Source organism: Alosa sapidissima, chromosome 18, assembly GCF_018492685.1.
Source record: "Alosa sapidissima isolate fAloSap1 chromosome 18, fAloSap1.pri, whole genome shotgun sequence".
Taxonomy (NCBI): domain Eukaryota; kingdom Metazoa; phylum Chordata; class Actinopteri; order Clupeiformes; family Clupeidae; genus Alosa; species Alosa sapidissima.
Genome location: NC_055974.1, coordinates 13,299,587 through 13,327,086, shown reverse-complemented (window position 1 = coordinate 13,327,086; position 27,500 = coordinate 13,299,587). Strand labels below are relative to the sequence as shown.

At 45.2% G+C, this 27,500-nt stretch overlaps 1 protein-coding gene across 7 annotated transcripts in view; it reads left to right on the top strand.

Annotated features, from left to right (window-relative positions):
- Positions 1 to 27,500, top strand: part of mctp1a (multiple C2 domains, transmembrane 1a) — a 164,453-nt gene that overhangs the window by 40,424 nt on the left and 96,529 nt on the right. For 6 of the 7 annotated variants that reach the window (XM_042069735.1, XM_042069730.1, XM_042069731.1 and 3 more), the window contains exon 2: positions 22,229 to 22,364. In XM_042069735.1, coding sequence (XP_041925669.1) covers positions 22,229 to 22,364 — 136 coding nt within the window. Of the gene's footprint in view, positions 1 to 21,757; positions 21,928 to 22,228; positions 22,365 to 27,500 lie in introns of those variants that run through there. The other variant, XM_042069734.1, reaches the window with a different exon arrangement.

Genomic DNA, 27,500 nt, shown 5'->3' with positions numbered 1-27,500 from the left:
GTCTGTAAACATCTACTCCTACTGCACCGTTTGATTCATGTGTGTTTGATATGTGGGCTGCTCTGCCTAATCAGCCCCTGGTTTTGGGAAGCTGAGTAGGATGCTGTAGGAGGCTGCCCTGCTGGGAGAACCACTGGAGCTCGGATGGAGGGAATACTCACAACAGAGACAAAGATGACAGGAAGAAAGGAATGGAGGGAGGAAGGAAGGAATGAAGGAAGGAAAGAAGGGAGGGAGGAAGGGAGGATGGACAGAGGGAGAGAAAGAGAGGCAGAGTGAGTGAAGGAGGTAGGAGGAAAAAGCATCCAGAAGTCTTGTCTCGTCTGTCTCCGGTGAGATGGTTGGTTGCTGACAGTAGGAGCAGCTCACTCTCCTGTCAGCCGCGTAGTGGAGGCAGGAGAAGCTCACTCTCCTGTCAGCCGCGTAGTGGAGGCAGGAGAAGCTCACTCTCCTGTCAGCCGTATAGTGGAGGCAGGAGAAGCTCACACTCCTGTCAGCCTCGTAGTGGAGGCAGGAGAAGCTCACTCTCCTGTCAGCCGCGTAGTGGAGGCAGGAGAAGCTCACTCTCCTGTCAGCCGCGTAGTGGAGGCAGGAGAAGGAGCCCATTAAGAAAAGCGGCAGCCTCCCCAGAGCTGTGCAGCGTGTAGCGTGCCTCCAGCATGTGTACTGAGGCGTGCAGAGCTGGCCATGAAGCCTGAGGGCCTTATAGTAGCCATATGTTTATTGCATAATTGAACTGGTCCTTCTGCATATATTATAGTGTAGGACTAGTATATTTTTTTATTTTAAGTGTTACTATCTGTCTCTCCTCTGACTCCCTCCATCTCTCCCTCTCTTTCTCTCTTACTCTCTCCCTCTCTGACTCTCTTACTCTGTCTCTCTGGCTTTTTACTGCTGTTGATGGGAGCAGTTCTTTTTTATCTCAACGTCAAGGAGATAATGCAAAAGTAATTGGAAGGTGTGGAAACATGTGCTCCTGTTGAATCCGTAGTCGAATTACATTTCACAGTGTAACGCCTGTGTTAGACCCCCTAATAGAAAAAAGAAAATAACCTTTCTGAGGGAGTGATCTGTTGATGGGAATGGGCTGTGTGGCATTTGGGTTGCTAATGAACGGGTGAGGTGTGAGTAAGGCCATGGCATGTAGCCCTCGGTGAGATGGGTGAAGGTGAAGTGGTGGCATGGCCGCCAGGCTGACTGGCTGGCAGAGAAGTGAAAGTCCAGATGGTCGGGGTTCCCTCCTGTGTAACGCTGGAAGCTCCTGCAGATGCATCAAGACTGGTCCTGTGCATTCCATTGCAACAGGCAAGTCTGCAGTATGCACACACACACACACACACACACACACACACACACACACACACACACACATATATTATTTTTTCTCTTTCTCTCTCTCTCCCTCTCTCCCTTCCTCTCTCTCTCTCTCTGTTTCCATCCAATCTTCAATTACACACAGAAAACACACTGTCATCAAACTCGTTTTAGCGGATTCTAAGTGTATAAGCAACATTTAATTACACACACTGGAGTGTGAAAGCATAAGTGCTGGTTGAGCGTTTATCTCAGTTATTCACACTAAAACATCCTTTCCTCCCTGATCTTTCCTCTCTCTCTCTCTCTCTCTCTCTCTCTCTCTCTCTCATCTTCACACCTCTTCACACCCTCTCAAACTCTTCCCCTAGCAACACCTTCTGCCATCAACCTCCCTGACCCTCCTTGAGTCAGTCAGTCAGCCCCCCCCCCCTTGTGGGCAGTGCAGTGGGCAGATTGATTGGCACGTTATCATCAGGGATGGTGCAGGAGAAGCCGTGCGCGCGCACTGGCACAAAGTGATGCCGAGATGGCACCTGTCCTCCCTCCACGCTGCCAGTCAGGTGCCACCTCCACCTTCCTGCTGGAGTGGGGAATAGGTGCGGTGATGTGATGGTGGTCAGGGCGCCAATACAGTGGCACATCACATTCACAAATGCAGTGCGGAGTAAATGATTTTATATTTATATTTTGTTATTTTGTATTTTAGATTGATAGATTATTTTGCACTTCCATAAATGAGCTCAAATGTTCTGTTATTGTCAGCAGTGAGATTGCTTCTCTTTGTGGTGTTAGATGGGGAACTGTGGGGCCACATAAGTGGTTGCCATGCTACAGTGTGGTGGAAACTGGTTATGTTGAGTCAGAACTGTATTTTTTGTGTTTTTTTACGGTGTAATCGGATCTGGGGATAGAATGTGGCGAGATGTGCATCTGAGGTGTGATGTTGAGAGACTGTTTAATGTGATCAGGTGGGATTGGAGGGCTTGCAGGGAAGTGCAGTCAAGTTCACTGATCTGCTCTGATCTAATTGGCTTGGCCTGCTGCTCCTCTCCTCTCCTCCCCTCCCCTTCCCTCAACTGTGCTGGGCTGATTCGGGTGCGGTGCGGTACGGTACTGTTCGAAGGTTGTGTGTGTGCAGCGGGACGAGAGCAGTGGGGCGTGTGACAGCGCCGTCTGCAGTGTCAGCAGCACCTGACGCCCTAGAACGACCTCGTCACCCCCCCCCCCCCCCATGCACACACGCACAGACTTCAGATGCGGCGGAAAAGGCTGTACAACCGAGGAACTGGAACTCTGCCAAACACACGCCCCATCCTCCATCCTTCTGACCTTTTCACCTTTTCAAAGCTCATTCATATTTTGGACTGTGCTTTTCTGCATTCTTCTCTCTCTCTCTCTCTCTCTCCCTCCCTCTCTCTCTCTCCCTCTCCCTCTCTCTCTCTCTCTCTCCCATATTCTCCAGACTCCTCTGTTCAGTACAGAGTGTCAGACAGAAAGACACAGACAGACAGACAGACAGACAGACACGCACACCCAGTGTGTGTGATGGGGCTTCTTCCATTTCGTTTGCTCCTAGTTACTGTCTGCTGTGTGGATCAGCTACCTGCCTGTCTTCTGTTGGGTTGGTCCACATGGTGTCATTCCGCCTCTCCGTCCCGGCAGGCCCGGTCTCATCAGGTCAGCCCGTCTCCGAGCTCCTCGTCTCCTCAGACGACCTCTGCTTTTCCGCTCCTCTCCGAATGTCACTCCCACAGTCCAAGTTGATATTTTTTTTTTTTTTTTTTCTCTCTCTCTCTCTAAGTGCTCTGAGGGAACAGTTATAAAAGGCCTGGCATTTCATTGGACTTAAGTGTTTTCTTTAGTTCTTTAGTTTTTTTTTTATTTTTACAGTTGCCCCCCTGGGCTATGTGAAGTCAGTTAGTTAATTGCGGCATTAAGAAGTTAATGAGCTGCTATCCATTAAGCATGTTGTATCACCTGAATATTGATACGCTCCTCATGCTCAAAAGAGTGAACACACAGCAGCCTGCTCTTCATTACCTCTGCTTGTCATTCTAGAGTGTACCGTTGGCTACATTCTAGATCTAGATTCTAGATCTAGATTACAATCTCAGGAAGCCTTTCCCTGTAAGAGCTCTAGAGTAACGAGCTGCATGAAGTCAGTGGGCATATCCATTATGGCCAGAGACCAAGGCCCTGACCTCAGAGGTGGCTTTACACACACACACACACACACACATTTTGGGTCTAGCATGTCCATGATGATTTCGCAAGAATAAATTGACATGTTGGAGAATGGTCTATCTATATTCCCAGTCTCAAATTGAGGCCTTGTAGAAACAATGATGTCAGTGTGTGCAACAGTGACAGGAACAACAGCACTGAGGAGGAGAAAGATATGTAGGAGCTCTCTGTAAAAAGATATTTGTCTAGTCTGTCAGCTCAGAATCTAATCCTGACACTGAGAGAAAACAGCTCCACGCAGTAAAATGCTTTCCCAAGGCTGGCGTCGCACTGACGATTTATCTGGCCATCAGAGTCCCCCAGCAGATAACGCTCGCAAAGTTGGGGACTGAAAAAAAAAAACAAATCAAATTGTAGTCTACTTTTTGATGGCAGCACAATAGGATAGTCATTATATTATCTCTCAAAAAAACAAAAAACAAAAAAAAACCTCTCAAGCTTTTACATTTTTAATTTATGTTTTAGATTTGTTGTAATTTATGGCTTTTTCTTGTGCATCTTTTTCTTGTGACATTATTTTGATGGTGATCATACACATCTGGCCAACATCTGGCCGCTAGGGGAGATGGACCAGACTCTGCGGTGCTGCAGTGGTGACCTGGCCGGATTAGTGGTCTTCCTCTCCTCTTCCAGCTCCACCCCCCACTTCAGCTGGCGGGGACACTACCCCCTTGGGTCAACTTCACTCATTAGAGGCAGATAACAGGCCAGCACTTCTGACAGCCATCCAGGCAGAGGTTAACGCCAGTCTGGGTTGGCGGGAGCTGGGAAGCTTATAGACCCTTTCAACCATAGACTGTATACAGTCAATGCTTTCAACAATAAAAACAAAAACAAAGCTTGAACATTCTATTTGGTTCCCAATCTACTTCCTCTGCATTAAGATAACATATGGAATGTTAAAACGGAAGCCTTGTGGGGCCAACTACTGTATGATGCTGATAATGGAACTCTCTTGAAAGGGTCCATAGGTGGATGGGTCTGGAGGATGCTGAGGATGCTATGGTGTGGGGGTCAGGCGTGTTACTTACGCATGGGAGCTACTGTATGTGCTATAAATATCATGCGAAGAGAGTTGCCGTTCAATTAATCAGTAGTAATAAGAATTTGTTAGGAATGTAAATTTGTATTGGTCAGAAGTGCTCCGGCATAGTTGCCATTGCTGTAATTTTCCAGAAGGGCTGTCTTAAAAAAAAATACTTCCCTTGAACTTATTAAATAATTCAGGACTTTTCAAGGTGGCATCAGTTCCCCTTTGCTTCATCTCTGTCACCTTGGCTGCTCAGCTTAAACTGCAGACTATTTTCATAGTTGATTAGTCTTCTCTATAAAATTTCTTTTTTAGAGCTTATTCACTAGCCTGAAGATTCATTGAAATATTAAGTGTAAAGAAATAAAGCTTTCACTTGCCTCTTGGAAAAGCATTAGAGCAGATCTACCCATATTGATTTGAAGGTCCAGACAATGCTTTCAATCTCCCTTTGCAGGGCAGCTTTTATGGACAAGGTACTAAAGCGATGCCACGTTGTAGAATACCAAGTAGTTCACAATCAGATTATTGTCTTGGTGACTTCCATTTCTTGTTTTGAAACTAACTCTTGGTTGTGGGTATACTTTGCAATAGACAGAGACAGTGGCCTTATCAGACAGTATGAAACTGCCAGAAGGCTAAGCAATATTCTCTGTTACTCCAACTGCTCTTTTTGTTTGTATGGGAACTTTAGAGCAAATAACTAAATAACTATGAACAAAATAGCTTGTTTGAGGCCATGAACAAAATAGCTTGTTTGAAGACTTCTGGAACTTGATGTAACTACGCTGTATTTCCATAACAGTCGCATGAAAGTTGCTGCATTGCCACAGATAATTTGGCTTGCACAGATGCCATCCACATTATGCTGGGAGTTTCCTGAAGTCCACAGTCTTACTGTAGTGCAGGTGTTCACGGCAGTGCTGATGCTTAGCATCATTGGCCTTGTCCCACCCCATGCTGTGCTTGAAATCCCATCCTTATTATAAAACCCATCCCTATCAAAACGCCACTGCAGGCATGAAGTAGTGTGTAAAAAGAGATAATCTTAGATTGAATCAACTGCGTCGGCTACCCTGAGGTAAGTAACTGTACCTTTTTCTGTTTACAGAGTGTCGTAAGTCTAGTCTTTCTGGTGGTGTTGGTGAGACTGTTGTTGTTACATAACCATTGGATGTTCAATTAAAAGCAAGGCCGGGCTATTGTCTTTCACTTTACAGACACACACTTCACAGTCTGTGTCTTGTCTGCTTTGTTAGAGCTCCTCGTTTCTTTTTGATCTTTCATTACGGAAACTTAGCTTTGTGTACGTATTGTGATATTGATCCCGCAGCGGCAAACATTTTCCACCTTTTTTTTGAGGCGCAGCAGGAGCTAAACCCTTGAGGTATCTGCACATAAATCATCCATCATTGTGCTAAAGCACGCAGTCGCCAAACTAAGATGTTGGGTGAGGAGATCAATGCATTCCGAAGCTCGAAGAGGGAACTAAGAAATTGGGTTTCCAAAAGATAGTGGCACACTCTTCCTCCTAAAATGAATTAAAGTGTTGCGGTTCATGAATGTCATGTTTTCAAAAGTCTTGTTGCCTGTTGTGATTCTCTCTGCATGGTGGGAGTGCTTGTTTATCTCACATTCGCTTGGCACTCTCGTATGTCAGCACTGGAGAGTGCACGCTCGGCCGTGACAACACTCTCTCACCAAGCGAAAGCTGATTGTCTCGCCGTGTGAGACGTCGCCATCTGCTTGCGACGCCGCTCCCAGGCGAGAGTTGAGGCCCCTTAGAGCGGCAGCCGAGCCTGATTTGGCAAGCCCTGCACCGGAGACCCCCCTCCACCGGACGCAGCCGGGGTTTGCGCCAGAAGACCTTCTCATTACCCGACTGAATAGATTTCCTTTAAACATTCAGACTCATTGAACATATTCGTCTCTGTGTTGAGGCTTCCAATGCTGTCAGGGTGGACATAGTCTACCTGTTCTAATTGGCCCTGACACCGGGCCACCTTTAAGCCCGGGAAGTGTCGCGTCTCAGCCTCTTTATGAAGCCATGTGGCCCGTGGTCTAGTGATGGCGCTTGGAGGTGCGGGTCATTAGTGTGATTGATGGAACACAAGCACACCACTTCCTGGGCCTCATTAAGGAATGGCCACTGGTTTAATATCCAAATTCCCCCCGCTGGGGGTGCCACTGTCGGTGACATTTAGTCGGCTTCTCCTGGATGGAGGATTGTTAGCGGTGGCAGCATCCTCTTCTGTCATCTGAGCCATCCAGAGAAGTTCTCTTGACTCTGTTGGCAGCTAATACTGCTTCCTTCCTGTCACCCCTAATTGTTGTCTTGTGGCCATCTTTGTCAGATTGTCTGTTAATATATAGAAGTGTTTATATAGCAACTCAACCGTTGTAAAGTAAAAACACAAAATCTGTGTGTGTGTGTGCATATTTGAGTGTGAGAGAAAGCTGGAAAGTAAGATGTGTGGATAATCTTGGCTCACTTCATTGGTTGCTCCAATGACTCACCTTCTCATTGTGCGCTCTATTTATGATAAAAAAAAACAAATATTCAAAACGTTATGTAAATGACAGGGAAATGGAGGGAGAGAAATTCACTCTTTCACTGAATGGTCCCCTGAGTGCTTTCAACCAGCTGACAGATTTAAAAATATCGTTTGATTATCTTTTTAATAAAAATAAATTATCTTTTTTTTCTGACAAGCTTCCACTTCTTCTACTTCTGTCAGCAACCATAACTGCTGAGGGACAAGGACTCATTTAATATACAGCCTGTGGCACTTTTCACGGCATTACATTAACAATATAGTCTTTCTGCTTTATTCCTGGCTTTTCTGTTGCTCCTTATATTTTCCTCTGTGCTCTTGAAAAGCTCATCACATTCTCTTGAACGGAGCCATACCTTGCTTGGCTTGGGAACTGAAAGCTGAGGCTGCTACCTGTAGAGTGCCACTTTGATCCATTTAAGTGGCCTTTTTTTCCAACTGAATGACCAGCGATTGGGACACAGTGCTGCATTAGGACTTAACAATGATTCTCTCTGTAGGATGCTTTTCGGGGCTACCGCCGTGGCGTAAGTGCTTGAGTCCCACAGTGGCGCGCCTTCTCACACTTCCCCCAGCGTTGTGTCTGTGTGAGCGTGTGAGCGTGAGTGGACAGAAATAACCACTGATTGGGCCGGCCCTCATCAGCCAGAGACAGTAGGAGAGGTAGGTGAGAGAGAGGGAGAGAGAGAAGGAGAGAGAGAGGGAGAGAGAGGAGAGAGAAAAGGAGAGAGAAAGGGAGAGAGAGAGAGGGAGAAAGAGTGAGTGGGCAGAAGGTGAATTAAAGCTCCCTGCAGCTCGGCACCCTGGGAAGGGTCTGAAATCAATCTGCCCTCCTTTCTGTAACACCCCCGTATGGTCTGTCACTGCATCGTTCTCCCAGAGGCCCGCTGAAAGAGCCACTAAAGAACGTAGAACCCCCCCCCCCCCCCCACTGGCCATTAAAATATGCTCTCAGTATGCCTGGTGGTGGATTCGGCTCGGCTGTAGGTCAAGCAAACAGCATTAAGGGAATGCCATAAGGTAGCTTATCCAGAAGTTGTCAGATGATTGCGGTGGTGGGAAATTCTTGCCTTGACACTGATGAATGCAGCTGTCTCTGCAGTATAATTTGGTCTTGAAAGACAAAATGCAGTTTAGAGAAAGAGCTCTTTCCTCAGCAACTGTTTGGTCTGTGATTGAGATTGCGGTTGAGTTGCGGTGGGAGATGTTTCTATATTTGTTGCTTTTATATTATAATTTGGTGATATAACCTCAGTAGCTCGGCTTGTTTTGAAGTGTGTGGCACATTTGATATCAGATCAGATTGCCTCCTTATTTTGGCACATGGAGTGTACCTCGGTGGACAGCCTAACACAATCTGTTTGGTGAGGGTGCCTTGCCAAAACATGATCCACAATTAAACAGGGCAGCCCCCCTAGCTGTGCCTGTCATCGCAAACAAAAGTGTGTGTGTGTGTGTGTGTGTGTGTGTGTGTGTGTGTGTGTTAGTACATCTTTCCGTTCAACCCCTGCACCTGTTTCCATTGCATCAGCATAGTCTCACTGGAGGGCTGCTGAAACTGGATGCAAATGGAGGGATATATATGACCGATATGTCTGTTGTGCTGTTGGATTTGTTGAAAGTGGCTAAATAAAGTTGCATGGAGAAATGGTATTTTCAGCTTAAGGCAATGGGTGCGTGCCAGTGTGTATGTTTGTGTGTGCTTGTGTGTGGTTGAGTGAGTGTGTGGGTGGGTTGATGGGTATGAAATATGGAGGGGGCTAATCTTGTGTCTATGATGATCCGTGTTTCTGTGCGATGATCTGTGTTTAATATGATAGATGCGGCTCCATATGTGTGTATTGTTTGTTGGTGAGGTCCCTTATGACACGTTTATGGAGAGAAGAAGACTGATGAGCACAAATGAACCATAACGAGCTCTGTGACGTCTGTTCTGTGTACCTGTCAGGTGTGCTCTACACACAGTAAAATACCTCAACCTGACTATAGTCTGGGAACTGTAAGCTCACTGTCTGCCATATGCTGTGTTAATTTGTCTATCTGTTAAATATTTATTTGCACTTGTCTAGTGGTGTCCTATGTTTAGTCTTATGTTTAGATAATGCTTAGTGTGTGTCAAATCTTGTTTTAATACTGCACATTGGAGTATGGGAGAAACGCAATTTGCATGGTTTGATTGACACTAAAGTTGACTTGACCTGACTTGACTTGACATGCTGCCTGTTGCACAGCCTCTTCTCAGAGGTGCGAGTGTATTTCAGTTCAATTGATTTTCATCAGTGCAACACATGCACTGTACACTAGCTTGGCCCCGCCCACCTAGTATTTCCACCAGAGATGTAGTGATAAAATATAAGGGTGGGGTAAATTATGAATTCTATGAGGTGAACTGCGCTGTGCGGTATCAGATTTTTCAGAACATGTTTGATGATAGTAGAGGTTATTGTCTAATGTTTATAACAATATCAGTGGTATTAAATGGTTCCTAGAGTGTACATATTGTGAATGTGGATAATACAGTTGAAATTTTGAATGTTAAAAGTTGCAATTGGTGAATAAACTCTTTTGAGAGATGGATAAACTCTAATAAGAGGTGGATAAACTATTTCTGACATTTCAGAGGTGGATAAACTGCGTTTACTTGCGTTTAGCCTCCACTACATCCCTGATTTTCACTCATTTTTAATGATTTCAGATTGAATGCCTATTATGAGACATTTCCCAATGGAGAGTCCCCCAGTCAGAGTACCTCTTCAGTCTTCACAAATTGAAACGAAGTAGTGAGGCTGGTGATGCTATGCTACAAGGTTCTGTTGTGCAGGTGCTCCAACTGAAACAGTAACTTTCTCAACTATCTTTTTTGCCAAGATTGATGAATTGAATGGCCACACTGAGAGTTATTCAGTAAAACACACACGCACTCTTGTCGACTGTAAAGTTTGACTGACATGTAGATAACTAGATGTACCGCAGAGCGGTACAAAATATGACCGCCGCCCAGTCCAGCACATTTTTTCCACAAAAATAAATCACGCTGAAAGGCCTATATGATTCTAACTGTCTCACTAAATTGCATTTTCCACACTCAATTCTCATGGTATCTGCTAGACAACAAGTACCAAAACATGATTAGTTCATAGATTTCACATGTAAAATTAATTTTATACAACCCCACCCCCATCTTGCCTGTTCATAATTCTGAGAAATTCTTGTGTGCATGTGTGCGTGTACATGTTTATGTTTATGTGTGTGTGTGTGTGTGTGTGTGTGTGTGTGTGTGTGTGTGTGTGTGTGTGTGTGTGTGTGTGTGCATGCTTGTGTGTGTGCCTGCGTATGTGCATGTGCATGCATGCGTACATATGTCTACTGTGTGAGTATGTGTCATACGTATGATTACTGTGAATGTATGTGTGTGTGTGTGTATCTGTTTATGCACATGTGTGCACATGGAATGGGTTAAGATGACCCCTGGAGGCAAACATACAGAAAAAATTGGTCATCCTAGGCCCTACGGTTCTCAAGATATTTACAGAAAACTGTGTCTGCCCTACCCTCCTTTCGAGGGGTCCAGTCCAATGGGTGGGGCTACAGATCAAAACGAAAAATTATGGTTCCATGCTATCCATGTGGGGTTACATGCCCACCAAGTTTCGTGTACCCCGGTCTTTCAGTGTCCCGGGAATCCTTGTTGGTGTACGGTCACTAAATGTACACATAAATTATTTTATTGTAAGGCCCCCCATGAACAAAAGTTCACAAAACTTGGCATGCATTCGGAGGGTGTCATAATGATCCTACACTTTCAATTTCGTGCAGTTTTGACCATGTCAGCCAGAGATATTGTGATGAAAACACCTAATTGTTTGCTTTTTAATTTTTAACTAGGTGGCGCTATACATGAAATAAGTGGTAATGGAATGGGTTGACATGTCCCCTTAAGACCAACATACAAAAAAAAAGGTGGACCTCCTAGGCCCTACGGTTCTCGAGATATTCATAGAAAACTGTCTCAGGCCACCTACAGGCCAGTTGGTGTTGTAACATAAATTCATTTATTCTGTGGCCCCCCATGAGCGTAATTCCACGAAACTTGGCATGCATTCAGAGGGTGTCATAATAATCCTACACTTCCAATTTCGTGCAGTTTTGACTATGTTAGGTCACAGATACCTGCGATTACAACACCTCATTTTTACTTTTTTGTGTTTAACTAGGTGCCGCTATACATGAAATGAGTGGTTATGGAATGGGTTGACATAGCCCCTTGAGATCAACATACAAAAAAAATGGTCCTCCTAAACCCTACGGTTCTCGAGATATTCACAGAAAACTGTGTCTGCCCTACCCTCCTTTCGGGGGGTCCAGTCCAGCGGGGGGGCTACAGATCAAAACGAAAAACGATGGTTCCATGCTATCCATATGGGGTTACATGCCCACCAAGTTTCGTGTACCCCGGTCTTACAGTGTCCCGGGAATCCTTGACGGAAATTTGGACATGCGAAAAAGAAAAAAAAAAAAAAAGAAAGAAAAAAAAAAATCTGACTAAACCTATATGACCGCCGCTTCGCTGCGCGGCGGTCATAATTACCTTTGCAGGGGGTCGATATGTTTGTGTAACCAATTCCTGCAGCAGTAGTTCTAATTGAATTCAGCATTGTTTCATACACTTTAGATGATGGCGCGATGACTTCTGTCATCCGAGTCTTCCTGGCCCCTGAGCTTCATTATTCCCCCCCCCAGTCTAATTAGGATGAACTGAAGTTTCATTTAGAAGCTCGCTCTCTGCTGCTTTTAGTTTAAAAAGCCATTGATCATGCTTCTAAAGAGCAGGCTCAGATAAGGGCGCAACTGCCGACCAAAAGGCTGTCTGTATTTCCTGGTTAGGATGAGTTCTCCTGCCGAGCCTCCATCTGTCATGGTTCTTTCTTTTTTCATTGTTTTTTTTTCATCGTGACCTTTTCTCTCTGCTGTGTCACCCTCCACGGTCTAGTACTGGAATAGGTAGCTCTGATAATAAACAGACAGCCTTGTTGACAGGAAATCCTGTAATGACTCTTTACACAAGAGACCCTGTGAGAAGCAGCGAGTGCAAAGTAGAGAGCTGGGGGTCTATCTGGACCCATCCCTGATCACACCGTGTAGTGTCTGGGCTTGGGCTTGATGGTAGGAAATGAGGCAATTTTTTGGTTCACTAATGGAAACCATGGTGCCATGTGAAGCTCTCCAGCAGAGCGAGAGATTGAGGCAATACTGTGGCCGACCAACTGGGTCTGGTAGCGATGGATTCATACTGTTCAGGGTTGTTTTCTTCTCAGGAACAGCTCTTATTTTTAAGAAACCTTCACTAGCGCCATGTTGTTCAATTTTGTGGAAAACTTTCTGATGTTCTCTCTACGAAATGAGTGGAAAACTTTTATTCATTCTCTTCTCACATGTAAGTGTGCCTGAAGTCAACCAAACCAAGCAGCCTTGTTTCTAGAATTACTGTCCTTCAGTCCCCCACATCCGGCAGTATGGTTGAGTGTAATGCACTGTAGTTCAGGCCTGGGCGCTGATGGCTTTGGTTAGTCCTTGATGGCCCACAGTGAGCCCACAGGCACTCCTCTGTGTTATATTCTGCTCCTTCTAACTCACTTGGGCTACAGAATATCTTAATTGACCGATCCCAAGCCCCACCTCTCATTGTCAGTCCCATAGTTACTGTTGCTAAGTCGGACAAGTTTGCAGGAAAGTATCCTTGCATAAGACTTCATCAGTGCCCGCTTAGGCTAAATGTGGGCAATGTAGTAGGCCTTTGGCGATTTCGAGACTGCATAGCCTATACAGCAAAGCATAGTTTTGAATCGGCACATGATTTGATCTTTAGAAGACATTGGCTATCTCTCGTTCATCCATCAATAATGCATCGCAGTAGGATATTGCGTTTGTTGAAAAAATGATCGTTAGCTTATTTCTTTGAACAGTCTTCTATCCCAAGTTAAACATGGCAAGGTAGCCTGTGCCTAAAAGCTGAAAGTATTCTTGTTGTGTGTAAGGCGATACGTGATTGAGTATGAGTATGAGTGTGCGAGTTCAGTTCCTGCAAGGTAGGTATAATTTTTTGCGTAGGCTTATATTGTCGTTTTAACAGTGGAAACCAGGTTTAGTTATGTTTTTGTGTGCAGTTATGAACACAAATAAAGGGAACATTTTCGTACACACTCAGATTTCTTTAATGAAAAGTAGCAGCCTATCCAAAGTTATGCAAACTTAGGCCTGTGTGTGGTAGCGTTTCACAAGGTCAGGATATCGGATGTCACTTCTACAAGTACCCCAGGCATATATTTGAACCTTTTTGAGCTCTTTAGTTATTTAGTTACTTAGTCTACTTGCAAAAGAAGCATTATAGCATTCGCATAACCGGCGTATTGTCATACAGAATGGACACTAGAAAATTCAAAATTGACCGAGGTTGACCGAGGTCCTCCGAAGTCCTCATTGTGACATAGTAAAAAGGGGTGGGGCTTGGGATCGGTCAATTCTGCCCAACTGGGCAACACACACACACACTATTTGTTTGCTGAGACATGTATTCACTCTCTTGCCCTGTCTCAGGTGTCACACTCCAATAGGTCCGTGGGACAACAATTCCTATTGTTACACTCTGGACACTGTTCTGACCAGGGCACTGGCACTCAAAAGCAAGAAATCTGTTGTGATTTTTTTTGTCACAGAGATCTCTCTGTGATTTTATATGCCAAATGCAAATCCATAATGTCATACCACCAATGCAAAGTTAGCCTCCACCCCTTTTCCTCATGTTACATAGGAATGAGAAGGGGAAAAAATAAGACAATTATCCAAATGACGCCCTGACATTCATCACTCTCTGGCCAACGTCACGCTCTGCCATGCGACTCCACACACTTTAAATATAAACGGCCAGACTCATGCAAAGCAGCCTCGGGGCCCCGCCTGCTGACTAACAACCTCATCAGTAAGGGAGAGATGGGCAAGAGAGGCATTACTGAATGCTGAAATAAGACAGACTGGCCTAGGGAACTGACTGGGATGGAGATTGGATGGGTGTGTGCGTGTGTGTGTGTGTGTGTGTGTGTGTGTGTGTGTGTGTGTGTGTGTGTGTGTGTGTGTGTGTGTGTGTGTGTGCATGTGTGTGTGTGTGTGTGTCGGGGGAGGGGGGGGTGGGGGTGGGAGGCGGTGGTCTTGCTGTGGCGTGAATGTCATGCGGATGCTCATTATGAACACTGGTGGTTATCTAATCAGAGGGGCAGTCGCAGGCTGCAAATGAACTGCCAGCACCACACACACACACACACATGCTCAGACACACATGCTCAGACACACACGCTCAGACACACACACACACACACACGCTCAGACACACACACACACCACACACACACACATGCATACACAGACACTCACACACACACACTCACTCACTCACAGACACACACACACACACACACACACACACACACACACACACACATACACACACACACATACACACACGCATGTGTGCGCGCACGGTTAGGGCTTTCCCAGGGCTAGCGTTGGGACTCATCTGGACGCTATGATGCAGGCTCCGAGACTCTGAGGTGGAGAGTGGAGTGTGGTGGACAGCTCCATGCATCAGCCTGGGAGAGAGTAATAGGAACGCCAGCAGACTCCGACTCCTCATCTCTTTTTTTTTTCTCATCTGTTTTTTAACCTTCTCTTCCAGAAGGTTCCCTCACATTACCACACTCACAACGTCCCCCCTAAAATGCTTGTGCACAGCAAAAAATGCATATATAACCAAGTGGTATTAATCTTATATTATGATTAAAAATAACACTTTACTTGACAGTATCGACATAAGAGTGACATGACTGTCATGAACATATGACACTGTCATGAGACATGAACCCTAACCCTAACCCTAACCATAACTCTAACCCTAATCCTAACCCTAATTTATGACAAAAACCGAATGTCACAGAAGCGTAATGTCATAAACGTTTATGACTTGTTTATGACACGTTCATGACAGTGTCGTGTCACTCTTATGTCGATACTGTCAAGTAAAGTGTAACCGTTGTTTTTATAAAGAGACTTACCTAGTGCTTTCTCAGTAAGATAATTTTGACTTCATTTAATTCTAATAATTTGTTATATATTTGGAGGGCATTTTTTCAGTAGTAACTCCTGTGTGTGAGCGTAACTGAACTGGACTCTGTTTAACGATCCAGTGTTCTCGTCCACTTTCCTCACCTTGGGGTCAGAACTATCCCATTCTGTCCAGGGAGCATGAATCCACTGGTGTGGAATATCCCATTGACGACTTGATCATAATCGTCTCATACAGCAGAGTGTCCCGGCCATCTGGTAACCTTATCTATGTGATTTCTTATTCATGAGCGCTCTACTCCTCTGTACAAGCACTGGTCTGCTTGTTATGCAGAGAGGGAGAGAGAGGGGCAGATATGCCTAAATGCCCCGCATCCCGAGAGAGAGAGAGAGAGAGAGAGAGAGAGAGAGAGAGAGAGAGAGAGAGAGAGAGAGAGAGAGAGAGAGAGAGAGAGAGAGAGAGAGAGAGAGAGAGAGAGAGATGGAGAAGGGCAAATATGCCTAAATATCCCGCGTCCGAGGCTTTTAGGAGAGAAGAGGAGGAGAGGAAGGAAGGGAGGGAGGAAGGGGGGACAGGAGTGTGAGAGAGGGGGTGAGGAAGAGGAGAGAAAAAGAATGTTACCCAACTTCATGTCAGAAGAAGCTTCGCCATGATACAGGTGGCGGTAGGATCTTGTCAAGTGGGCTCTGATTGATGGATGCCGTTATATGTGGGGCCTGTAATATGAATTGCTGTCAGTTACAAAGATAAGATGGGTTTGTTGTTAAAGGTATGGTGGGTCTGTTGCTAAAGGTATGGTGGGTCTGTTGCTAAAGGTATGGTGGGTCTGGTAAGTAAGGTTGCAGTTAGTGATTGGTTCATTTGATGGTATGCCCGAAACACACCCATGATTAATTAAGAAAGTTAAGAGCAACCCTTTTGAACAATGTGCTTGGCATGGAGACCATTCTTCCTACTTTCAAAATAGCAAACGTGGATTCAGACACCCTGCACACACTTACCCTTTGTGCTTCAGACGATCCATCTACATTGCTAAACCAGGGCCTCTGATCTCTGTAGTTCCCTGATCTCTATGGCTGAATGACCTTCGCTACCTGGTGAATTCTGCCTTGTAAATACCAAATCCACACACATCAGGCCATCAGGTGGCTCAGCATAGTATCCATCAGCCCAGGCTGATTCAACTGGAGTGAAAAGATCCCACCTTATCCCCCTACAATGAGAGCTTTTTGCAGCAGAATTTAAATAGCGATGGACAGAACCTGATACTGATTAAATTTCTTTTGTATGCCTTATATCCTTCCCATGGTCTTCATTTCTCTTTTCCTCACTTCTCTTTCTCTCTCTCTTTCTCTCTCTCTCTCTTACACACGCACACACACACACAAAACACACACACACACACACATACACACACACACACAGACACACATATACACACACACACTCTCACACACGCACACGCACACCTAGACACACACACACACACACACACACACACACACACGCACGCACGGACACACACACACACACACACACACACACACACACACACACACACTCCTCTGGCAGTCCTCCCTGTGCTATGCTAGTGTTCTGCCCTCTGTTGATAAAATGTGATTAGGCCAATAAGGCCTCCAGAACACACCTTTAGCTGAGTGTAAGTAAGTGCTTGGGTGACACCGCTTTGGCCATGTGCCGGCGCGCCCTCAAGTGAGTCTCATTCATTATTCACCGATCTCGCTGCACAGCGCAGCACGGCACAGCGCGGTCAGCCATCTCCTGACTCCCGCCACCACCGGCGCCATGTCTTTGGCCAGCCTCCGCGTCTGCATGGCGGCCACCGGCACAACGCTGTGTGAGCACCGGATGCTGAATTGGCTGAGAGCAGAAGGTGAGACTGGTGATCCCGTGAGGAGGGACACCAGATCCTGTCTTAGCCAGCCACACAGGGTGATGTTACCTGACATCAGATCATGTGTGACGACATTGTTTATGTGGTAAACTGAAACGCATTTCAGCTCGAGGCTTTTGTGAAGTTGGCTTTCATTTATTTTTAAGTATATTTCGGGGGGTGCTTTTTGCCTTTAGGCGCATAGGACAGTTGTGAGTGACAGGAAGTGAGAGGGAGAGATAAATGGAAGTGGGATTTTGGAAATGACCATCGGTCGGAATTGAACCGCGGCATTTGGACACAAGGTCAGTAGCCTATGCTGCCACTTGTGCTACAGTTTCCTCTTCTTCATTTACTTTTTCTGAAAGTCATGACTCATGAGTCATATTACAGCGAGCGAATGCAGGGTGGCATTGACCATTAGTTTCAGCCATCTTTTTTTGATGCATGGCAACAGTCTGTCTGGAAATGCACACCCTTTAACTGAGGACATGTTGTGACATGACATGACAACTTGGAGAGGCTCTTAGGTGTTGGTCAGTGGAGTGAGCGCCCACATGTGGTCACTCAAAACGAAAGCTACCGGAGAGCTATGGGAACGTAATAAGTGATGGCTTTGGTGATGATGGCACAGTCTCACCTCAACCTCTCACTCTCCTGCTCAGCCCAGCAGTCCTTAAAAGAACACGGCAACTTTTTGGAAAGTAAGCGTATTTGCCATCTCCCGGAAAGTTATGATAAGAGGTTACATACTCTTCTCTTCTTTGTGTGTGATATAACCCAGTCTGACACTGTTAGCCTAGCTTAGCATAATTCACTTGAAGTGAACTTAGACCAGTTAGCCAGTTAGGCTTTAATGCACTTCCTTAAACCCTTGGTCAGTTCATATTATATGTTGAACAATGGGCTTCATCAGTTTGTATCTACTATAATCACAGAAGTGTTATCAGTGCATATCCAGATGGAAGATAGAGTGCCTGTTGCTTTGGAGAGATGCAGTGGTTATAAATCTTATGTTCTGATAAGGTTTTGAGGTGTTTTTCTGTTTGTGTGCGTAGAGAAGCTGATATAAAAGCTGCTGTGTGCAGTCACACACCTTAGTACACCCTGAATGTAACACTCGGTAGTATATAAATAGAATGTAAACAAATGTCTAACAGCATGAGATGCTCTCCAAGATTCCCCACATCTCAGAGGCTTCAGGGGCTCACAGTATTCCAGTTGAACACACTTTCATCTTCATCTCTGCAGTGGGAGTTCGCATGTCTATGGGTTTTGTAATGTCATCTCATGGGTTGTCAGTATAGATTGATGTCAAAGGATCTGTACCATTATGCACACTTAGGTAGGCTGTGCTTGGCATCTCACCAGTGATGGTCAGATTTGCTGGACTGGACAGGACTGGAGATTCACCTCTTTGAATGACCTGTCATGTAAACGCAGTGACTCACAACTTCAACAGAAATTCTCACATTCGGAAAATCTATTTTATTTTTTAACAAGTTATGATGTGTGTAGACCTACTGTATTTTTTCAGGGTCCCTTTTTCCATTTCGGAGTCTTTATAAAGTATTTTTGTTTGACATCACAGTCTCTGCCGCACCCTGAAATAAAGGACAAAATCATTTGGGAGTCTAAAAATGGCACCTACCCAATGAAACCTGCCTGTAAGTGTAATACATATGCTAGAGGGCATAATTATAATCTCATCTCCTTTGATTTATCTTGTGGTAGAATAGAGGAAGCAGTGGGGAAGCTGTCAGCCTACGCACCCACCTCTCCGTTTTGATGAGCCAGAAGAGGAGAAGAATCATTCATATGGGAACTGCAGGGAAAGTTACAGAGTCTCATCAAGTTGTCGTCTGCAGTGGAACTTTTATGATAGTGGGCGGTTTGTGATTGTGGTTTGGGTTAATGGAGTATGTGCACAGAATGGCAGGAAGTATGCATAGACCTACTTGTATACTTGCTGTTAGTGAGATAGATAATAGTTAGTAGTTAGTTAATAGTTAGTTAATGTTATAGTTAATGTCACTTATTAGAATTGATACTGAAGTAATGGATACTACAACTTCCATGTCCATACTATGTCTTAGGGCCTCTTGTGTTATATTGGTGTATGCATTGTTTGTGTGTGTTATACTGTATGTGTGTATGGTTGACAGTTCGCAGTTCACCGTGATAAGGGCTTTCTAGTGGCACCAGCGGCAGTCCGATAGTTTTTGTTTCTCACAGAGAGGTCACTGCGGTAGGAATTGGGGAGTGCTTCATTCAGCTGTCATAAAACTTGCCAGTTAATGTCACCTTTAGCGATGACAAAGTGAAAGGGAGGTTGTTAGCTCTCTAAGCGTGTAGGGCTGGGTGGGAGCCTGTGAGGCTTCTCCATCGTGACCTCACAAGGCCCAGTCACAGGTCAGCAGCCTCAAGAGAGGAGGACAAGGACTGGCTACCTCAGCCTCCTGCTTATTGGTCAAGGGCTCATCAAAAAAGGATCACAGGGTCAAACACAAAGGAGATGCTCTCAAGAGATAGCCAATTAGAAGTGCAGTTACACTTGAAGCACTTTCAGATATCTCTGTTGCTCATGTTGATGCAATATTGGTAGAACAGCTTTATTTGTCAAGGAGTGATATAAAAATATATTTTTATCTGCATGTTAATGTCAAGTCAATTGCATTCGGGGAAGAGCTATGTCTGTGTTGACTGCATGCGTATGAGAAAACGACTGAGTAAATACAAGTGCTCGCACTGTATGTTTATTTTTAATAAGCTGCAGGCACTTCTGCAAACCTCCTTGAGCTGATGCGTGGGAGGAGTGTCAACTTGCTTTATGCACAGGCATGTGTTGGGACGGCCTCTGCTGCTCCCCCGCCTCTCCTCTCTGTGTGATGCTCTGATTGGAAATGTGCTGGAGGCCCTTATTTTGCAGCATCTACTGTATTCCTCTCTGTGCACTAACACTAACTCTCTCTTGGCTCTTTATGGTGACCATATTAAAGCAGACGCGCAGCATGTCAACAAGGTGCCACTGGTCGTGCAGATATCAGCTATGTGATTGTAGCCTGTTTACAATGGACTTGCATCACAGTTTCTGTGTGCATGTGGGAGTGTTTGTGTCCTTCTGTTAGACTCTGTGCATAAATATTTCCGTAGATTTGCATACAGTATGTATATGTGTAGTCATGGGAACCATATGATAAGAGAGTGGCTAGCGGCCGCAGACAGAGAGGATGTGATGGCGTGGATCCGGTTCCAGCTGTGACAGATGTGGCACGTGCAGCTTACTGTATGTTCCCAGTGCCTTTCATGGAGACTGTGTAGGAGTCTGTTAATTACATAATCTCCTGACCGCTTCAGGTCACTCTGCGATCGTGCTTCGTCATGCCGGGCACTGGCTGCTGGTTTATTTAGAAGCTTGTTGGCTTCTCTGGTCTCAAAATAGCCTGAGAAGACTTGACTAGTTGTAAACAGAATTTACAATGTTTTCACTGACGCTCAGAATCACAGGGGAAGATGTACGTAAGTGGCTAAAGGAGGGGGCGGGTGTGTTTTGGGATATTTTTGACCCCAGTTGGCCATCACAATCTTTTTTTTTTCTATTATTTCCAATGGGAGAAGTAGCATTTCTGTTTTTTTTTTTCCAAACTCAGTGTTTATATGACAAGGGGAAAAGGCTTATGTTTGAACCTGTCCCAGTGACTGAGTGTTGTGTTTATGCCCCAGGGCTTTTTCTATGTTTCCTGTGACCGACCTGAGCGAAGCCTTTCATTTCAACGAGACTGCTGCTGCAGACTCTCTGCACATTCTGGTTTGCTCTAAAGTAGCATTATGAACTCTCAGTCTGCACGTACTGTACCCATATAGTTGCAATTAGTGATGGCTGACCTTGATGATTTTAAAACCTTGGGCTTGTGAATTGGCTTAAACATGAGCAGGTTGTGCTGAATGGCATTCATGTAAACAGGCCATGGTGTGAGAAGGTGTCTTAAAAATTCTTACTGTGTAGGTCAGACTGTTTTGCACTGATAGAACTGATAGGTAGAAGCAGTTGTCCTACATACTTGTGGTGGTCTGAAGGCATTTCTTTTTACCTGATCTTTTGACACAGTTTGTTGTAAAGCCATGCACACATATTGTTCATTTGTGTCCACCAGTTATCAGTTCAATCATTTTAAAAGTAGTATAATCAAATAGAATACAATTAGCAAATTGCTTGCTATTTTTTTTTGTATTCTGAGCTGCAGGTAGCACATCTAAATGACCTCTGTGGAAAGCAGTGATACCCGTTCTCTAAAACTGTGCTTATCTGTAAGTTTCAGCTCACATGATCTCACATTACTAGAGCTGCTTCAATTAGTGCTGCCTGCATCTCCCCTCATCCGTTTCCTGGTGCGGGTCCAGCATGGGGCAGTGCCAGAGTCCGTGCCATGAGCCAGATGCCCGGCGCTTGTTGAGTCCCCAGGAGGCCTAATGATGGTGATGGCGTTTGCAAAAATGAATGTTGTGTCCTTAGTCACTCCTTGGCACAGCCACTTGACTCAGGATGCTGTGGGTGTCGTAGTCTCTATATGCCTCACTTTGTGTGTCACTCGGACCTGCTGGCTGTCACTCTTCCGGCCTGTCTTAGTTAACAGGAAGTGTCAACTGACCGGAGAACAGGATACTCGTCTCGCTAACAGCAGCACAGTTTGGGGAGAATGTGCTTGCTTGCTCAGAAACAACTCAAAGAAAAAGTTTTAGGAAGAACTGGCGGGTTTCCCGGAAAATGCAGGAAGTGAGTGTATCCTGATGGACTGGACTAATGAATTTCTCAGGGCTCGGGGCAAGTGTGTTGCAGCTTCTGCCGCAGTTTGATTTGTAGGCTACTTTGGGCCTCTTTGAGATGCACATCACCTAGAAGCTTACAGAAACATCCTCTTCTCACATAATCACTTGTGCGTTGTGTTAAAGAAAAGAAAGAAGTGCCTTTGTTTTTTTTTTTTTGCAGGAACCCTGTTCAAATTCACATCCATTCTGTATGCTGTCTATGACACTGACTTTCTTTCTCTTCTCCTCTCTTCTCTTGTCTTCTTCAGGGGATTAACATTGTGGAGCCGAGTAATGCGGAACCCCCTCCTCCTCCACCTCCGCCTCCGCCCCCTAAGCCCAGCATGTACCAGCTGGACATCACCCTGAGAAAGGGCAACAACCTGGCCATCAGGGACCGAGGAGGTGAGGGCTGAATTCTTTACCGGACTGAATTCTTTACTCTACCTTTTGGTTATACACAGCCTCTCTCTCTCTCTCTCTCTCTCTCTCTCTTTTATTTCCTCTCTCTTTCTTTCTCTCTCTCTCCCTCTGTATGAAGAAGGGCAACAATCTGTCCATCAGGGGCCGAGGAGGTGGGAGTTAACTAGACTGAATTCTTTACTGTCTACCATTCCGTTGAGCGCAGTCTCTCTCTCTTTTACTCTCTCTCTTTTTGTCTCTCTCTCTCTACCTTTACTCTATTTCTCTCTCTCTTAACTCTGTCTCTTTCTTTCACTCTGTCTGTCTGTCTGTCTCTCTCTCTCTCTCTTTCTCTCTTTCCTGCTCTCTCTGTGTATGTATGTACCGGTATACATGCATACCTGGTTATGAATCAGTTGATCTATCTAACTGCTATCTAATCTATCTATCTCTCATCTCTGGTGCCTTTTATTATTGTCTTATCTCTGTGCTAATTTCTTTACTGAGGAGTCTGTTAGGCTAGCGGCTGAAAGTGGAAAGGTCTTTTTTTTTTCATGCCTTTATTCTGCAGAGAAGCAAATCTGCTCTTTTGTCAGTATACTTTTTCCCTCACATCAGTCTGTCTCATGGTAGTTGACTACATTGTAGTATCCAGTTGCATAGACACAGAAAACGAGATGTGTGCCACACACACACACACACACACACACACACACACACACACATGCACTCAAACACACGTGTGTGGGATACGTGTGACAGACAGGAGCCTGAGTCATCCTTTGTAAGGCAAAGTTTTGATGCCTTGGGCTCGTCCTGACTGTGTGGACACTAATGGTCTCATTAGGAGCCTGGGCGAGCCCAGGAAGACTCCACAAACACACACACATACACACACAAACACACACACGCACACACACCCACATACAGTACACACACACACACACCCAGGGAGGCTGACTCAAGGGCCTCAGGGAAGTACTGGGTGATGGTAATGAGCTGAGAGATGAGCAGAGTGGCTACGTTAGCCAGAGCGCTCATACACACCCACACACACACACACAAACACACACACCACTCAGGTGATTAGGTGGGCGAAAGCGTTAGCGCTAAGCTTCATTCCCATGGATGGCAATAGCATGATTGAGAAGTGAATGCATAAAATGACGCAGGCTGCACTTGGAACTGCATTTCATGGCTATTACTTGATGACATAAATGCCAATATCTTGGTTGAACCGCTTGAAATTCTTCAGATCAAATGCCTTTTCTAAAGGCAGGTTACATAACTGGCTTAAAAAATGTCTTCCTGATTTTTTAATTTTTTTTGCCAGCCAGCATCAGTACTGGCAGTTCAGAACTGACTCCCCCGCGCTCCATTTCAACACAGGACCTGCCCCCCTGTGGTGGAGCACTCCTGGACGTTAAGTCGCATTACGGCAGACTCCTGGTGCGTTAGCCGCGGATATATAACACACGAACAGAGCTGTCGAACCTGCCCAGCTCTCACAGCCGCCGCGGAGTGGACTGACAGGGCTCAGGGGCTCGTCTTGGGCACGCGCCGGTGTCGGTGTCGGTGTCCGTGCCCCCTCCATGTGTGTGCTGGCAGGGTGGCAGAGTGCCAGCGCCTCCTGGCGCCTCCTGCCAACCTCGCGCGGCGGTTTGAAGAGTGGCCCTGAAAAGTCCGTAAATTCTCCCACATCTTCAATCTCGCTCGGCTCGGCTCTTTGTCACTCTCGACGTCCATCTTGTGTCTGCCCCGGCGAAAGTAGCTCCCGCTCCGTCAGAGGTGCCTCGGAGCGGTGATGCTTTGTGTTTCGAGGTCTGTAATATATGAAGGATTAGCCTGCCAGTTATACATCCCTCTCCTCAGTCACATCTATTCTCTGGATGGCGAGCACAATAGGCTGCAGCTTTCTAGCTTCAAATGGGGGCTGCAGATTTCCAAGCTTGAAATCTCTTGATTAGCTCTGGAATGCTATTTTAGGAGTCGCAGTGTGTGGTGTTAGACAGTGCTCTACCCAGCGAGCCGCGATAACAACTCTACCTGCTGTGTGTGTGTGTGTGTGTGTGTAGTGTTTGCTCCCAAGAAATGAGTGATACCCACCTCAGTGTCAAACTCCTTGAGATGGACCGTATGGTTTCATGTGGCATGGAAAGATCTTTGGTTGATATGCAGCTTATGCAATCACATGAGTTCCACATGAGTTCTCAGCAAAACTTCAAACCAGAAATAAATCTTTCTGGTGTGTCAGGCAGGTAGACTGCGTAAGGGACTAGATGGGTGTCTGTTTCACATATCAAAGACGTCCCTTGACTTGTGCAGTCTTATCACTGCGACCATTGTCAGTGTGGTCACTGATGGTCATTGTCACATGTGGTCATTGATGCACTGAGCGCAGGGGATCCTGGGAGGTTAAGACCCCTCATCCTCTCTCTCTTTCTTCCTCACCACACTGTCACTCTGATCTCAAAGGCCCCGGTGACAGCAGCCACCGGTGTCTGACAGGAGGCCATTGAGTCCCCTGAGCTGCTTACCTGCAGCGTTTCCGATGAATGGAGCGAACAGCCAGTGACCTGTGACGAAGCCTGTCGGAGTGAGCCATGGCCATTCAAAGCAGAGGACAAGAGCTCCGGACCTCCAAGTGGTAGATAATGCTATTATGCAATGTATTGTATTGTACAGGGTGTAGTACAGTATGAGTGGAAATGGTCCCTGTTGTTCCCTTGGTGATGAAAGGTTCCAACAATGCAGAGGTGAGGTCATGGCTTCAATTTCAGCGGACAGTGTGAGTGTACACCGCAGTTGAGCTGCGAGGCCATTAGCATTAAAGAGCTTAATGATTGAATGTAATTGATGCAAATGTAGTCATTAGAGTGGTATGTATGTCAGATCAGGGCAAGTGACCTTAATTGAATTTTATTTATTTATTTATTTTTTATTTTTTATTTTAATGTATCCGTGTTTGACCGAAGCATCTTTGTGTAGTGTTATGCACTACACCAAGCAAGAACAAGATGGGGAGATGTCCAGACTGTGTGTTTAATGTAGGTCATCTTATGCTAAATCAAGGTGTTTAACTGGAGCATAAGTCCTCACCTGGCCTGTCATTACTGGGCTATGGATGTAGCCTGGCAGCACATTCACAGCCATCTGAAGTAGGACAGGAGAGAGCTGAGAGAGGCTACCCTACTCTCCTGAAACGACATGAGAAGTCTTATCATTGGTCTGAATTGCCATTGACGGTGAGTGCAATGAGCTCATAACAAACCTTATTGTCCAGTGAGACATCCGCATATTCATTTCCACATTCATTTGCAATTAGAGGACAGAGGCAATTGGTGCTTTATATGAAATCAAATGACATGGACTTGTGTATGCTGTACAGTATCAGGACACAGAGTTGATTCACTAAGGAATTCTTGCCATTTTGAAATGGTAACTTGTGCATTGTGCTGTTGGCTTGCTCGAGGGCATTTTATGAAATTGATGCATAATTATGTGGGCTTTGACAGATGTGACGTTTTGTGCAAATCTGATGTTTTTAACTTGATACCATCCCGTGTTGATCTTGTCAGTGCATTAATGGGTGTTATTATATAGACTTTTGTTTTGTGTTGAAGGTGTTTTTTATTAAAACCAAACTATAGGCAAAGATTTGAAGTTCTGTACCTACTGCTGAAGAAGATTGCCAGCAACATACTGTATATATATTGTGGTTTTTCTCTTTCAATAAGACCACTGAAAAATGCATACTGTGTTCTTGTACTGTCCACTGTATGACTCTCTGTGTGTGTGTGTGTGTGTGTGTGTGTGTGTGTGTGTGTGTGTGTGTCTGTGTGCACTGTCAGATTGTATCAGAGAAGGAAGGGAGAAACCAAGGGAGAGCAAGTGATTGTGTCACAAACATCAGATCTCACTCAGAGACCCAGTGTGATACCAGCCTAAATAGCACCAAGGGCATTTCATTTCTTACAACGCCTACAGTACAGGTGACTCTACAGACAGAATCAGATTAGTAAGGACATCAGTTATGTCCTGAGTTATGAGTATGTTATGAGTAACCTAGTGCTGCACTATACATATCCCCATCTAGTGCCGATGATAGCACTGTCCATAAGATATGGGAAGGTCTATTCTTGCATCGCCATAACATATAGAAGTCTGTAATTGAAGTCGTATCCCTATCTCATATTTTTGACACTATTATGACTTACGACTGCCTCAATACCCACTGTGGAGACTTGATATGGTGAACAGTCTGCTCTGCCTTTGAGCCTATGGGATATACACTTTAACCTTCACTTTGGCTGGTAAGGTCACATCAATGGACACACTCACAAGAAGTGCTTCAAAGCACTGCTGAACAAGGATCAGTGTTCTCTTTGAACTTACAAGGATAAAAGTGAGACTCTGATGGGTTCTGTCTGATTTGAGAGCTGTTCTGCAGAGCTGTGTCATCGTTGCAGCCCTTTGAATACCCTCTTTGAAAGCCCTCTGACCCACTGTTATAGACTTGTGTGTGTGTGTGTGTGTGTGTGTGTGTGTGTGTGTGTGTGTGTGTGTGTCAGAGAATAAATGAATATGCGTATCGACCTCACCTGTGTATTAACTGCAGTGTTTATTTGCTCAGTTAATATGAATGCAAAGCTGCAATGTATTCCCATGTGCAGCCATTCCATCTGTGTTAACCTCATAGCTGAAGAAATGTTGCAAAATCGATGTATAAACCTAGGTAGGGTATACCTTACCTTATCTCTCTCTCTCTCTCTCTCTCTCTCTCTCTCTCTCTCACACACACACACACACACACACACACACACACACACACACACACAAACACACACACTCACTCACACACTCACACTGCTCTCATCTCTTAGCACATTTCATTTGCATTGCATTTTCTGTGATGACAGAAGCCTGCTGACACTTGACTACGAACCAGATATCACCTCACACTCTCTTTCTTTCTTTGCATACACCAACACACACACACACACACACACACACACACACACACGCAAACATACACACACGCACACATACACAAACACACACATACACAAACACACACATACACACACACACACACACACATGCACACACACACACACACACACACACACACACACACAC